Source organism: Protopterus annectens, chromosome 16.part0, assembly GCF_019279795.1.
Source record: "Protopterus annectens isolate FY-2018-M chromosome 16.part0, PAN1.0, whole genome shotgun sequence".
Taxonomy (NCBI): Eukaryota; Metazoa; Chordata; order Ceratodontiformes; family Protopteridae; genus Protopterus; species Protopterus annectens.
Window position 1 is genome coordinate 544,473,230 of NC_056750.1, and position 16,501 is coordinate 544,489,730.

General features: G+C 43.5%; 1 protein-coding gene across 1 annotated transcript in view; it reads left to right on the forward strand.

Moving 5' to 3' along the window:
- LOC122790617 (protein GPR107-like) overlaps positions 1-16,501 on the forward strand; it is a 584,732-nt gene that overhangs the window by 406,974 nt on the left and 161,257 nt on the right. Inside the window, exon 6 of the mRNA XM_044058143.1 lies at positions 11,531-11,568. Within this exon, the coding sequence (XP_043914078.1) occupies positions 11,531-11,568 (38 nt within the window). The remainder of the gene's footprint in view (positions 1-11,530; positions 11,569-16,501) is intronic.

The following is a 16,501-nucleotide window of genomic DNA, read 5'->3' on the forward strand; positions in this document are numbered from 1 at the left end:
AGAGATATGATATGAAAGGTATAGAAATAGCCCAGAATGGCCAATAAAACTACAGTTTCTGAGCTGAAACCACTCCTCCAGTGACAAATAGGCTATTCCAGAGCTCACCACTCTCACTGATGAACAGAGAAGCTTCCCTCTGTCTTAGAAAGGTCTAAGCAACACAGGAACATACAAACAGCCCAGAATTCAGCAAAATGTGAAAACTGGACTTTACTAGTTCTAGAAAGGCAGGAAACGAGTAAAGGGATAGGATTTTTTTTTTTTAAAGGTTAAAGCATAAACAGGAATAAAAACACTTTCAACACAGAAAACAGGCTATCGCACTTGAGTGTGTAGACCTTTGAATCTAGAAGATTGGCTCCTGACTGCTCCAACCGTGCATGCATCAGCTGATTCAAGCAAGGGACTATTTACTCCAGCTGTGCTCTGGTCTGGGAATATATGTCCATTACAACAAATCTCCGCTCATGCCAACTCAGAGTTTTGGAATTCATTGCTGCCGACCTGGATACAACATCCAAAATAGCCTCTCTTCCTGTATCTTGAATAGACGCCATCCAATTCCAGGTCAAAAAAATAATTAAAAATTCTTCCCTTCTGGCACATCTGACACTTTGCCACTGCCATGGATCCCAAAGCTTAGTCAGTACCGCTTACCACGTTCCATATTAGAATACTTCAGTCGACACTCTCCAGTCAATGGTCTATTCTCCAACACCCATTTTCCATGCCAGTCAAGATTACTTGTGTGCAAGAATTACCTTCTGTAGTGGATCCACTCCAGTCAACTCCACAAAGGCATTCTTTCTTCACTCTCAACCCAAGGCCACAGTGACCATGGATGCCTCTCTACTTAGGTGGCGGAGGGGATTTCCTGTGAAGAACGGTCTAAGGCATATGGTTTCCTGAAGAGGTTGACTCGTATCAGTGTCCTGGATATGAGAACAGTCCTCCTAGCATTACAGGTCTTTCAAGACACTGTTCCAGTCAGTACTATTGCAGTCCAGAAAGACAGTATGTCAGTAGTCTGTTACATCAACACACTGGGGAAAACAGATCTTACTCTCTTTGTCAAGAACCTATGAGAGTATGGCATTGGGCAATCTCTTCCAATCCAACTTGATTGCAGACAAGTTAAGCAGGTTAATTTTAACGCTTCACGAGTGGTCTCTCAATATCAACGTGGCAAAGAGAATATTCTGTAAGATGGGCCAATCGTGCTGCGATTTGTTTGACACTTACCTCAGCAACAAATGTAACAAGTTCTTTGCCCTGTTCCCCCACTGGGGGAATTGCCCAAAGATTCTGTACTTCAAGCTTGGTCCCCTGGTCTCTTTTATGCCTATCCCCATTCCTCTTCATCCCAAAATTTCTACAGAAGGCATCTTGATTTGAAGAGCACTGTTATCCTCATTGCTCCTTACTGGCCACATCAGACTTTGTTTCCCTTCCTTTGGCCTTGTCTGCTACATCCACCATGGATTCCGGACCCAATTCAAGATGACCTTTCTCATCCAGCAGGAATGACACACCAGACATAATAGGCCTCAAGTTGACTGCATGGTTTCTTCAGTTACATTGATTGCTAGACAGCCCAAGCTCTTCTTCCCCGTCAAGTCATATTTTTCTTTTCATAAAACTTCCTCCAGAAAGATTTCTAAGAGTAAATGGAAAGGATTTGTTATTTGGGCCCTAAGCATAAATGTAGACCCCCTTTTCAGTACCAATTTCAAATGTCATTGACTTTCTGGCAACAATTTGTAATGAAGGTGCTAGTTCCTCACCTATTAGAATACATTTAGCCTTCTCCACGTTTCATCTAGGAGTAAATAATTCAACTTTAGCTTCTTCTAAGCTTTGTAAAACTTATTTCTAAGGGGAACTTTTTTACTTAGACATACTTTAAAGGATCCTACCTCTCTTTGTGATTTAAACATCGTACTTCAGACCTTGACTCAGCCCCCCCCCCCTTTGAACCTTTGATTAAATCTGATGTAAACATTTTGACCTGGAAAACTTTCTTAGTTGCTATTACGTCTTCCAGAAGAGTGTAGGAATTTCAAGCATTGTCCTCTAAACCCCCTTATTTAGTTTTTCATAAGGATAGGGGTTTCTCTAAGGACTAATCCTTCCTTTTTACCAAAAGTGGTTTTTGAATCCAATATTAATCAAGTTGTGAGTCTTCCAGTGTTCATTACAACAATTTTGAACAGTAATGAGTATTTGTTGCATTTATTAGATGCACACAGACCATTATGATTCTATCTTAACAGAACTAAAGATCTAAGAAGTCCGAGCAGTTGTTTTTCTCCTTTTCTGATTTGAAACTGGGAAAACTAGCATATAAAATTACTTTGGTCAGATACTTACCTGATTGTATTACCTTTGTTTATCAAAAAGTGGGCTTACCCTTGCAAAACCACCCAGAGCCCACTTCACCAGGTGTATGGCAACTTCATCAGCCTTTTTTGTCCAGAACTTCCTTGGATGATTTGTGCAGATGCAGCTTGGGCTAATCCTCTTACTTTTATTACTCATTAAAACTGGATCTGGTCGCTAGTGTAAGAGCAGCATTTGACTTGGCAGTTCTCCGCAGCATTCTTCCTTAGAGTCCTCCCAGGAAATGGGTAGCTGGGAACTCTATCCCAGCAGTTAAGGAATGAATGAAATTGGACATCAGAAGATTAAAAAGTTATGTACTTATCATAATGCTCCATCTGTGTTGTCCATTTTCATTTTTCCTCAACTTCTGACCCACCTACCCCCTCCTTTCTTTTCTACTCCTGGAAAGATTGAAGAGTTTTGGAGGAACCTGTTTTCCTAGTTTGGGCTCCAGCTTCCATTCTTTTACTGTTTCTCTCTGCTCTGTTAGTATTATTGGCAGCAAACAAGATCTGAGGTATGTTAGGTTGGCGAGGCATTATGGGTAAAGGGAGGCTCAAGAGTTCAAGATTTTGTGATCTGGAAGAAGTATTCGAGTGGGATCAGAGGGTCAGATCCGAACCAAACAGTTAAAGAGGAAGGAAAATGGACAACAGTAATGGAAAGTTATGGTGAGTACATGACTTTTTTTTTTTAGTTTGCATGTTAAATTATTTCTTAGAATATTTTCAGTAACTTTATGAATATTATATTCTGTAGATTGATTTTTCTTAAGGATCTGCATCCAAACTCCCCTCTCTCCTTATTTATTGAACTAACCCCCCTCACTTCATCATCAATACTTTCCACTTTAAATTAAAAACTTTTGCTTATGTTATGTGTATGGGACTTATAAGCTCTAAAATATCCTTTCAAATCATGTAATCCTAAACCACATTGTTTTGTTTGAAGGATCAGCTTATCCCAATTAACGTTTGCCGTTGTCCCTTCCCAGATAAATTCCTTCAATTCTTTATTATTACCAATAACTTCTCCTCTGGTTCATTAAAAAAAAAATGCCTGACATGTATATAAAACTGAGGGGACTAAAAGCATTTTCACTTCTTGTATCTGATTATACATAATCATAAATACGAGCTTCCAGTTTCTTAATTTTTGTATTAGCTGTTAAGTCCCTTCTCCCATATCTGTAGCTGCCATGACAGAAACTTTTTTAATCCATACTCCTGAATATGTCATCTTAAGTGTGTCCCCGTAAATATGGGTATTGCTGTACTAGGTCATGAGTGGGTACATGATTTCATGAGTGGGTACATAATTTACAGCTATAGCCTTTGTTTTATCTTCAGTAATGTTATATCCTGAAAAAAAACTCAAAACTGTCTCAAAATGTTCCACAACACTGAGATGCCCTTTGCTGGCTTTGTTGAGTGCAGAATAATATTGTATGCAAATAGTCATCTTTACTTGATTTCTGTCCCAGTTGTATCCTTACATTTCTCAGTCACTTGTTTTCTTTACCAGTGGTCCTAAATATGAAGCAAATAGTAAAGGGGAAAGAGGTTACTCATCCTCATTCCTCTGTTCAGATGCAACTTATCAGAGATGAACATTCCCACTTTGTTTTTTGCATCCAATCCTTACTATATCCTCCTAATTAACCTTATTGTATCATGGAATGCAAATGCATCCATCGGCCTAGTCATAAAATGTCAGCTCACAGTGGATGTCCTTCAAGAATACAACTGCAGTCATAACATGAGGGTTGTCCTGCCTCAGGCAGCCCTCGGTCGGCCGGATTCCAAAGTCTGGGTCCGACGTCGCAGTTCTCTCCGACGTCAGAGCGGCTGGAGTACATAAGCATCAGCCGACGCCATTTTCTTCAGTCTTTCTTGCCGCGCGGTGCCCGAAGCAGAAGCGGTTTGCAAGTTCCGGTCGGTCAGCTCCTGTATTCTACGATACCGAAGTCATAAAAAAAGCTAAGTATCCCGTTGGGGACCTTTTTTTGCCTCAGCCGATGTCAGAAATTACTGAAAAAGTTAACAATTGTCTTTTTTGTGGTAAACAAATACCTCATAAGGATTTTCACTCTTACTGCCTCCCTTGCCTGGGCCCAGACCACGACGTCTCGGCCTGTGTAGCCTGTGCTCGCTTCAACAAGCGCACTCTCAGGCGCCGGGCGGAGTTCGCTGAAGATTTTTTCGGCGATAAATTTGCTTACACCATGCCGTCGGATCTTCCGACATCGCAAACTCCCAAAAAGCGAAAAGACCGGGACCAACATCCTCGGCCCGCGTCTACCACCGACTCCACGCCAAAACCTAGCGCGAGTGCTCTGGTTCCCTCTGAGACGGTCTCTCCACCGCTCCGAACCGAAGACACCGCATTACCGACGACTCCGATTCCAGACATTACTCAGACGCCAGTTATAGATTTTCCTCCGGATACCGAAATCGAATGCCCGAGACCATTGCTGTAGACAAGGTCACTCCTGCACGTGGAGCTGCCAGGCCTCCTATGGCCATGTCTATTAAGGCCTACACTAGGGCTAAGGCAGCCAGCAAAACAAAGCATATTTCTTCTAAATCCTTACCTCAGCCGACTCCAGAGACGCAAATTATGTCCATGGCTGCTGATTTAATTTCCATGATTAGAGGTTCACAGGCCCATCCTGAGAGAGCATCCCAGCCTCCTCCTGATAAAAGGCCCCGGGTTGAACCCTCTGACCCTACTCCTTCAGATGAAGACTCTGAGGGCTCAGTCCACTCTGATAGCCAGGAAGAGCTCTTCCAGACCTATGAGGACTCGGATGCAGAAGATTCCAACCCTTCGACCTCCCCTCCTGAGGATATTTCTTTTGGGGAAGTTCTGCACACCATGAGGGAACATTTCAAGTGGCAAGGTCAGGAATATTCTGATTCTAGGAAACGCCTTAGGACTTTCCTTAAGAAGCCTCAGCACAGGCCCTTAGCTGTTCCTCCTGTACTTGATGTTCTGGATGATTTGTATTCTGACTCTAGTGCTACCCCTGATTCTCTTCCTCCTGCCCCAGCCAAGCCAGACAGGTATTACAGGGTCCCAGAAACTCATTCCCATTTATTCAGGGCCCATACTGCTAATTTGGAAACTATTTCACAGGGGCCTAAAGGAGTTTCAGCCTCCACCTCAAAAAATCCTTTGCCTTCCAACAGGGAAGCGAGGTCATTAGAGAGATGGGGCAAAAAGGTTTACACATCCACTACCTTATCTATGAGAGCTTTAAATTGCCTTTTTCATATGTTACAATATCAGGATTATCTCTTAGAAGATTTACAAAAAACATTAGCTTCTCCTGATCCTTTAGACAGGAAGACTTTGCAGGAAGCTGTACATAACACTCAGCAAGTAAGCAATCACTTCCTGCAGTGTGGATATGATGCACTGGAAGCTTCATGTAGGGCAGCTATGACAGGGGCAGTGATCCGTAGACATGCTTGGTTAAAAGATCAACCTCTACCAGATCATGTAAAAGCAAAACTTCTGGATGTACCTTTGGAAAAGAACAAGCTTTTTGGTGCAAATGCTAAGGATGTGTTAAAGACCATCGAAGAAAAAGCAAAATCAGTTCAGACTGTGAAGGATTTCCTCCAGGTTCAACCCCCCCAGATTCAGTAGGAATTGGCCTTCAAAAAACTGGTCCTTTCCTAATCCAGAAAAGTTTCAAAGGGGTAAGAACAGACGTGGCCGAGGAAGAGGCTAATACAGAGGCCCTTACAGGGGACGACAATGGCAGCCAGGAAACCAAAGAAGTGACGCAGGGGTTTCACCTGCCCAACAACCACAATCTCAATGACTTTCCTCTACTACCGCCTACCAGGGAACAACTAGAAGCTCCCTTGGGCGGGAAATTATCTCTGTTTGCAGAAAACTGGCACAGACTGACAAAGGACAAATGGATTTTGGACATTATAGACCGAGGGTACAGGTTTCATTTTCATACCTTACCAAGAAAACAAGGCATTCCAAACCTACCACAAAATCAAAGGACAGAGGCTATCAAGCAAATCACTCTGCTGGCTTGAATGAAAACAATAGAAAGAGTTCCACAACAAGAACAAGACCAGGGGTTTTACTCAAGACTGTTCCTTGTTCCAAGAAAAGAATCTCAATGGAGACCAATACTGGACTTGTCCGCATTAAACACCTTTCTCATAGTACCAAAGTTCAAAATGCTGACTCTACAGCAACTCCTTCCCATGCTGGGCAAGGAGTCGTGGCTGATTACTCTGGACCTCAAGGAGGCATACCTGCATGTCCCTATCAGACACAGCTGCAGAAGATACCTCAGATTTCTTGCAGGGCCAGAGCATTATCAATTCTCAGCATTGCCATTTGGCTTATCTACTGTGCCCAGAGTATTTACAAAATGCCTGGCTTCAGTAATTGCTCATTGCAGGCTCCAGGGTATACAAATTTACCCGTACCTGGACGACTGCCTCATACAAGCGGACGACAAATTGATGTTGACAAAAATCCTGGATTATGTCATACGATTACTTCAAGCTCTGGGATACACAGTCAGCTTCCAAAAGTCAAGACTGCAGCCATCCCAGCAAATAATCTTCTTAGGAGCCAAACTAGACACAGCCTCTCAGATGGCTTACCTGACAGAAGACAAGCAAGAGAAGTTAACTCATTACTTCAAAGGTTTAGCAAAACGCACCCAGATGACTGCAAGGAGATTCCTACAGGCCCTGGGTTACATGGCATCCTGCATACTACTGGTTCCATTAGCAAAATTACACATGAGAAAGCTTCAATGGTACCTAAAAAGCATTTGGTCTCAACACAGCAACAACTTGGAGACAATCATACCACTCATTCCATGCCTACAAAAGGAATTCCTATGGTGGGCCTCGGTGAGCCAGGAAAACACAGGTATGTCATTCAAAAAACCACAGATAACACAGACCATGACTACAGACGCCTCAGACCTTGGATGGGGGGTGCACATGGAAGGCAGGTGTATACAAGGACAATGGTCTCCAAAGGAAACACATCTGCATATAAACCAAAAGGAAATGCTGGCAGTAATGCATGCCATCGAGGCTTTTCAACACCAACTCCAGCATGGCCATTTAATGATACGGACAGACAGCACCACTGTGATGTGGTACATAAACAAGCAGGGGGGCACCCACTCTTACCCCCTTTGCAGACTGACAATGCAGCTTTGGGAGAAGTCACTGAGCCTAAACATCCAGTTACAATCCCAGTTTGTTCCAGGAAAAGACAATGTGTTGGCAGACAGCCTAAGCAGGAATTTCACAGATCCACACGAGTGGAGGTTACATCCAAAGGCCTTCAGACAACTCACTTCGACATGGGGCATCCAGAAGTGGACCTATTTGCCTCTCACCTCAACCATCTTCTACCAAAATTTTGCACAAGGACATACCATCCAAAAGCTTGGAAAATAGATGTCCTCTCATTCAACTGGAACTCCCTAGCAATCTATGCATTCCCACCTCTGCCACTGATGACCTCAGTATTACTAAAGATCAAAACAGAGAAGCCCAAGGGAATCATAATAGCTCCGGATTGGCCAAGAGAACACTGGTACCCACTACTACGGAGCATATGTCACACCAGGAGGTGGGCCCTCCCTCAGTGGCCTCTACTTTTGACTCAACACAATTTCGAAACACTGCATCCAAATCTTCAGACACTGCAGCTAACAGCCTGGGAGATCCCATAAATAACTTCAACCTATCTCTCTCCAAGGAAGTTCAGCGGATACTAACAGAGGCTCGAAGACCATCCACCAGAAAGGTTTACTTAGCAAAGTGGAAAAGATTCAGCAATTGGAATACCAGCAAGGGACATGATGCATCATTGTTGAACATCCCACTCATTTTGGAATATTTGGCAGATATGTTAAAGAACGGCCTCTCATATTCTTCCATAAAGATACATGCATCTGCTATTTCAGCTAGATACAACACTGATCCTCCTGTTTTCTCTCACCCCTTACCAAGACAATTCCTTAGGGGAATCAAGAACATTAAGCCACCAAGAAAGGCCCTAGTACCAGCCTGGGACCTCAATTTTGTCTTAGAAAAACTGACTCTACCTCCTTTTGAGCCAGCAGCTTCAGTTGACTTGCAATTTCTCTCATGGAAGACCGCTTTCCTGTTGGCAATTACCTCAGTAAGAAGGGTTTCGGAGCTACAGGCCCTAATGGCAATACCACCCTTTATTATTTTCCACATAGACAGGGTTTCATTAAGGACCAACTCTACTTTTATGCCAAAGGTGGTATCTAGGGTTTCTCTAAATCAAGCCATTCATTTGCCTGCTTTCTTCCCCAATCCTGGGAATAAGGGGGAAAGACTTTTGCATACCTTGGACATTCACAGACCACTTTGATACTACCTGGACAGAACCAAGGTCAGTAGGAAGTCTGAACAACTTTTTGTAGCTTACACCCCTGCAGTCCAAGGAAAAGCAATTTCAAAACAGACTATTTCTAAATGGATTGGACATTGCATCAGATTCTGTTATTCCTTTCATGGAAAGTCTGTTCCAGCCAATGTCAGACCACATTCCACCAGAGCTACAGCCACCTCTATAGCATTCTTAAGAGGGGTGCCTACCAAGGACATTCTAGAAGCTGCTACATGGAGCTCCGTGCATACATTCTCCAAACACTACAATCTCCCTCTATATTCCAGATCCAGAGCAGGCTTTGCTTCGGCAGTCCTGCAGGGTTTGATTGCCACACCATCTCTTTCCTAGAGCATACCTCCTTCCCCAGCTAAGCTATGGTATTCTACCCACATGTTATGACTGCAGTTGCATTCTTGAAGGACATAGTACAGTTTTGTACCTACCATAAATGTAGATGTCCGATAGACATGCAACTGCAGTCGGATTTTCCCTCCCTCCATACCCCTCTATGCCTAGGGTCCACTTCTATCCCTATTACTCTTAGCTGGGGATATCTGTTATAGTGTATTTGTTTTATTGCTCATTTATCTGTTTGGAATCCTGTTTTTGTCTTCCAATTTGATTACAGCCTTCCTTGGAGGGCACCTGGCATCTGGGGCAAGAAACACTGAAGAAAATGGCGTCGGCTGATGCTTATGTACTCCAGCCGCTCTGACGTCGGAGAGAAATGCGACATCAGCCGACGTCGGACCCAGACTTTGGAATCCGGCCGACCGAGGGCTGCCTGAGGCAGGACAACCCTCATGTTATGACTGCAGTTGCATGTCTATCGGACATCTACATTTATGGTAGGTACAAAACTGTACTTTTCTCTGCATCAAGAGCCTCCTCAGCCCCAAAAATCGGTATTTTCTTACATTCTGTTTTCCTCTGGATCATCTTTGTTTAGTTAATATTGTCACATGTTTGCCTCCTTTCCTCAAAGTTCCAGTGATCCTTATCCATTTGTACTGGCAACACCTTTTCCATTCTATTAGCTCGCACACACATAAACACTTAATAATTATGGTTTAAATTTAAAATGGGTATAAATGAAGTTGCGTCTGACAGGCTTTACCCTCTTTGGGTATTACACCTCAGCTTTCTTCAAAAATGCTGGTGGTTCCACTCAGTCTTCTGCATATCTTTTACCTATTGTCCTCCATGAGCTTAGCACACTGTGTAGTAAGACATCTCTGTATGCAGGCAGCAATATTTTCCGTGTGTGATCCGTCCATTGTTTTGCCTTAACTGGAAGTCAGATAATCACATAACCGGTTTTCTTATCTAGCTTTAGAGATTATTTTTACGTCTATCATTTTCTGTTATTGTTTGACATTCCTATTTCGCCCAAGGACACAGGTCTGATAGTAAAAGTCAGACTTCCAAGCTCTGGGCCAGTAGATGCTGCAAATGTATTTTTTTATATGTTTAAGTTTAGAGAGTCCCCCATTATTATTATATAGATCAGTTGTAGAAATATCCTTCTTGGTGTTGTAAAAGATGAGCTAAAACTTGTTATTAAATCGAAAGTAGTTGTACAATGCTAATAGCCTACCATCCATATAAAGTTTATTTTATGAGAATGATTTTGGAGTCTGTATCACTTTTAACAAATTTCTCCATCTTTTGTGTTTTTGTTATTCTTTTGTGTTAATTTGTATGTACCTTTCTTGCTAGTATAGTGGCTTTCCATTTTATACCTTTTATCAATGTTCTTTCTAACAAAATAGTTTTTTTTTTTATCCCTTTTTGGTAGCCAATGCCTGCTGAACAGTTTTTTTTTTGTATAGATCTCGAACATGTAACATGTAGGTTAGAGAATGTGTCTAAAAGATATACATTAGTTGCTGTGTAGGTTGACTTTAAGAAGTCTCAGTGTTTTGCATTTTATGAATGTGATATGAACTGTTGTAGCAGGATACAGTAGTTATGTTAAGTACTGACTGTAAAGATACTTGGTGCACATCTTGAAGTTTACAGGAGATTTCTTAGATTCTAATACTTCTTCCTTTTCCACTACAGGACTGAGGTATTAACTTGATTTTCTTAGTCTTCTTACGTTGTGGGCTGCAGTTATGTTTTTCCTTTTACAAATGCCTGGGTCTTCTAAACCGAGGTAGAAGAAGGGAAAATAAGAACATAGGCAACCAAAAAAATTAACTAGACTGTTAACTTTATATTTTATGGCATTTAAGGTGGTGACGAAGTTGTTATGAAAGGATAACTTTAAGGAAAAAAAGGAAAGGTTGAGTCGTTATTTATCAGTGGTGTGAGTCTTTGGTGATAGGAAATGCACTTGGTGCCCTGTTTTGGTGAATAGCTCATGTAATTGCTGCTACTTGACCATTCAACATGAAATACAGTCTGTGAAACGCCTTCAGAAGTAAATGCAGCTCACTTTTCATTAGGTACTGCAGAGTATACAAATGCAGACAAAGTAACCAGCAAAAAGCTCTTAATCAAATTTTGCAGACAGGATAAACACATCAGGCTTGACTTGTGCATACTGATGAAATGAAACTAAAACAGAAGTTGGAGTGACTAAGCGAAACAGAATGGGTCTTCCACAGACTATACAGCGGTATGAGTTAACAGTGTTGCAGAAATGTATAAACTTTTTGAGCAATACTTGCATGATTTTGCTTTTATTTATTTTACTGTTTTTAATTTTTAGAGTCTATGAAGACCAAACGCAGTTCTGATAAGGCTGAGGTAAGGGTATATTGTTTTTGGTTTGGCTTTTTTAATGTATATACAAGAGCATCTCCTGTGGTGTGTACTTGCTGTGGAAATGTTTTTGAAAGCTTAAAATATGTTCACATAAGCCTATATACTTGCTGCAAACATCATCCGAATATTCCATTGTATACTTTGGTCATTCCCATCACTGGAGAGAATTTTGATTTGTGGTTTCCTTGTAGCTTCATAAAGTGTCTTTTTGTTTGCATGTAGATCTGGTGTTTGTTCTCTTTGGGTTCAACCTGTGGATTGTTAGATTTGATTTTCATCTGAGGCCAGTCACATTCCAAAGACTTAAGCCTGTCGAGCTTCACCTCCTCTACCTGTAATCCGTCACTCCTTAGGACTACCTAAAAATTTTATTTGCCTCCATGTTTGGATAGCAACGTGGTTAAGTGCCTTGAATTTCTTGTATCCTTTTTGAGTAATTAACCTAGTTATTTGATGTTGTCATTTTCATTCTTTCCTCGACGTGGGTTTTAGATCCTGCCTCTAATCTGAATCTGCCGCTTTCCTAGCACAAGATTTGATGCTCAGCCTCCTACTTTCCATCCCATAATGCCTCCTTCCCCAGAATACCTCCAATCTCGTTTGCCACTCAGCAAAGAAGCATCAGGATTGTGTTGCTCCAGTGTTAACTTCTGTAAGTTGACTTTTGCCAGTGTCCTTATCGCTCCTCCTTCCGCTCCTCCCCCCATCTAATCCCTTCTTAGCTTTATGTATATGTATGCATGTGTGTGTGTGTTTTATAGATGTATATAGTGTGTGTGTGTGTGTGTGTGTGTGTGTGTGTGTGTGTGTGTGTGTGTGTGTGTGTGATATAAAAAGCCTCCTTTATAGTTTCAGTTAGTTAATAAGCTTTCACAGGTTTCCCCCATATGTCCAGTCTCTCCCCCCCCCCCCTTCTTCCTTTCAGTTTCCTTCTTTATCTTGTATCTTCTGGTTTATCATGGCTGAAAAAGCAGATAAACCCGGGTTTTAAAAATGTACTTTCTATGGGCATAGGATTTCCTTGTCTGATGCCCACAGGGAGTACGTTTACTATCTACGCCCTGCTCATCTAGATGGTTTGTGTGAGTTGTGGTGGTTTTAATCTGCGGGCTTTTACGGACAGCCACAGTAAGTTAGTTTTGAAGGGCTTACTTCTCCTTCCACTCTATCTACATCCTCCACTTCAGGGGCTTAAACCCCTGTTAGAAAGGCCAAGAAAGCCAGGGAACACAAAGCATTCCCCTGAGCATTCCTTTTCGGAGCCGCATAAGAAGGCATCGAAACTTTAGGATCCAAAGCCTTGGATCATGTGATTGTGTGTTTCGGCTCCCAAGGAGGCCTCACCCAAGACAGATCCACATCCTCCTCCATCAGGTCTACCCGAAGCTTGTCTGAACACGAGGTGGATAGATTGCGACAGTTTCTCAAGGTGCAGATTCAGATGGGGATACTGTTGGCTCCATCCCCTTCTGGATCCATGAACAGATGTTCCCCTTTTTGTCCAGCAGCTCTTTCACAGATCCAACCTCCTGCTTTGGAGTTGTCGAGTCTGATGGACCTGATAAGAGACGTCTGATCCAACAGTGACTTCCACTCAGAGTCCAATGGTTTCCCTGACATGCTCAGCTCCAGCTGCTTTGGGGCAGAGTGCTTTTCGGAGTCGTAGCTTAGACATCAAATCCAGGGGATTGACTTTGATTCCAAGGTTTTTGGAGCTATTGCTTCCCCTTGGAGCCTTGGTGTTTGATAGCTTGGCCCCGACTTCTCCCTCTGACGTAGGGTGGCGAAGGTTCAAGAGAAGTCTGCTCCAATGGCTTCGGATCCAGAGGGATGACTCCTGGATCCTTGTAGTCCATCTACCTTTGAGGTGATGGAGAAGGTCCTTGCCAGGGGGTTTCCCAGTTCTTCCACCATCGGCTGCCACCCTGCACCCATGGAAGGCTGTTCTTGAGGTCTGTCATCTTCCACTGGGACAGCCAATGCTGCAAAGCCCCCAGTCTCTCCCATTATGGAACCCCATTTTTCTTCCGACACCTCCCTGGAATATCCCACTGAAGAGGTCTCTTGGAAGAAGAGGTGTAAAAAGAGGCACCTGGATTCCCCACAAGAATCTGTCACTGCGGACACTGATTTCGAGGAAAGGGAAGAGTCCCCCAAATGTCCACCTGACTATGTCTCCTTTGGGGCCATCCTCGAGATCCTCCACCAGAAGGGTGGATGGTTCTCCCAAAGCCCTAACCCAGAGGAGTCAATGCTCTTAGAGGCTTTCGGCACCGACCTGTCTACATCCTGGGTTCCCCCTGTTGGATCCTCTTATCGAGCTAGTTTCCACCAGGTCATGGAAGGATCCGGACACCGTAGAGCCCATATCCAAGCAGGCTGATAAGATCTTAACTGCTCCTTTGGGCAAACCTCACTGGACTAAAGGGATCCTGGTAGATGCAGGGAGTCTAGGGCTTTGGACAGGTTTGTCAAGAGGTTTAACGCTTCACCCACTTTTTCCTTCCGAGCGCTAAACTTTTTATCCCTTTTTGCCAGGCTATAGTGCAACCTAATCAAGGAACTCTCTAGCTCAGTCTCTGAGTCCATGTCTGAAGAGGAAAGCGAGATGTTTTCCTCCAAGATGGCCATTCTCCAATCAATTTCTAATTTATCTATGAGGCTGATTGCCCATGTGGGCTGAAGGCACCTCTAGGGCCACCAGTTTTGGTATTGCCATTGGGCGTCATGCATGGATGTGGCTGTGCGACTTTGAGAAACTTTTCAAGCCGTAATTTGTCAACACACTCTCTGATGGTTCGTTTCTGTTTGGCCCCACAGTTCATGACACACTTTCCCACAGCGAGAAGGATGGGAAGACCTTGTTTGCTATTGGAATCCATTCTTCTTCTCCACAAAGCTCCTTTGCCAGGAATCCGCTTGGAGGAAAAAAAATCGTGGTTCAGAAAATATTAGTCCTTTCCAGGATTCTCAAGGAGACTTTACCCCAGAGGTAGAGAGAGAAACAGTTACAATGGTGGACGCCACCCGAGGGGCAGGGGAGGGTTTTCAGGGTTCTTCCTTGGACAGACCTTTTCAGCACTTCTGAAGGGTTGCCCGACTGTCTCTATCGGCAGTCTGTACATGCTTATCCTTGCACCCAGAAGCATGGATAGTCATCACAAACAATCATTGGGTGCAATGGATCGTATGCAGGGGATACTCCATTCCCTTTTTAAACCTTCCCAAACCGAGAACTTACCACCCAGATGGGCCACTCAGAGGGAGGCAGCAGCACTAGAAATTACAAAGCTGCTACAAATAGTCATCCAGGAGAGCCCACCAGACCACGCTGGATCTAGCATTTACTCAAGGTTCTTTTTATTGCCAAAGAAAACAGAGGGGACCCAAGGTCAATTTTGGATTTGACTTCCCTGAACAAATCGGTAGAAAACTTGAAATTCAGGATGGTTACAATTCAACCCATCCTACCTCTTCTGAAGAATACACTGGATGTGCTTAGTAGACTTGAATGTATACTGCCATATGAAAATGGAGAGGTGCTTCAGAAGGTATCTTCATTTCAGGCTGGAAGCCAGCCATTACCCAGTTTCACGTGCTTCAGTTTGGTCTCACCACAGCCCCCAGGGTGTTCAACAAATGCATGGCAGTAGTTGCAGCTCATCTCAGACTGCAGGAATTCCATGTGTTTCCTTATCTCAGCAACTGTCTCCTAACTGCTTCAACCAGGCATATAGTCATTCAAGCCAGGGATCACCTGCTACAGTTTGCTCCCAATCTGTGCACAACTGTAAATGCACAAAAATCGCAGCTCAGTTCTGTCCAGATGATCGACTTTATTGGAGCTCATTTGGACACAGCCAGAACTATGGCTTTTTTACCTCCAGACAGGGTGTCCACTCTTAAGGGTTCAGGTTTCTCAAATCCTAGCAATTCAGTTTCCCCCAGTGAAACTAGTTCTAAGAGTGTTAGGATGATGTTCGTGTTATACTGCTGCAGTCATCACACTTGGGTTATCCTGCTGTCAGGCGGTCCCGCAGTCGGCCGAATCCCAAAGTCTTGGTCTGGCGTCGGTTGTCGTTGCTTTTTCCCTGACGTCAGAGTGACAGGGGGATAAAAGAGGCAGCCGACACCATTTTCTTCAGTCTTTCTTACCGCGCAGTGCCCGAAGCAGAAGCAGTTCGCAAGTGCCGGTCGGCTAGCTCCTGAGATTTTCGAATTGAATTTCAGCCCGAAGTCTTCTCTAAAGTTAAGTACCCCGTTGGGGAAACTTTTCTTGCCTCAGACCAGTGTCAGACAAAGTTAATTGCATTTCTTGTGGGAAGCAAATACCCCATAAGGATTTTCATTCTTATTGTATTCCTTGCCTAGGCCCAGACCACGACGTCTCTGGTTGTCGGTTTTGTGCTAGGTTCAACAAACATACAATCAAGCGTAGGGCAGATTTCGCCCAACATTATTTTGGCTGAAAATTTAACTATAGCATGTCGTCGGAGCAACCGGCATCAGCAATGATTAAAAAACGCAAGGATAAGGACAGGCAACCAAGGCCAAGATCAGATACCGAGGCCTCAGCAAGGCCTGCCGCCGGTTCTCAGCGAGGCGCCTACGCAGCCCCTGACTACCGCTGATTTAGAAATTCTGACGGCCTCCCAGACTGAATCAGCTGGGCCTCAGGAGCCGGTTCCATCTCACCCCTCGGACGCCAACCCTGACGGTGATCCGGAGATTTTGGACAGGCGGTTTCTGAAGGTGTCTTCAAACTGATAACTATCTCTATTAAGTCTTATGCTAAACTTAAAGCCCCCTTAAAAGTTAGGAAACCGGGTCCACAGACCCCCTCCACAGGCCCCTATGCCTAAAAAACAGATGCTTAAGATGGCTGAGGATTTAATTACCCTTATCAGGGCTTCAC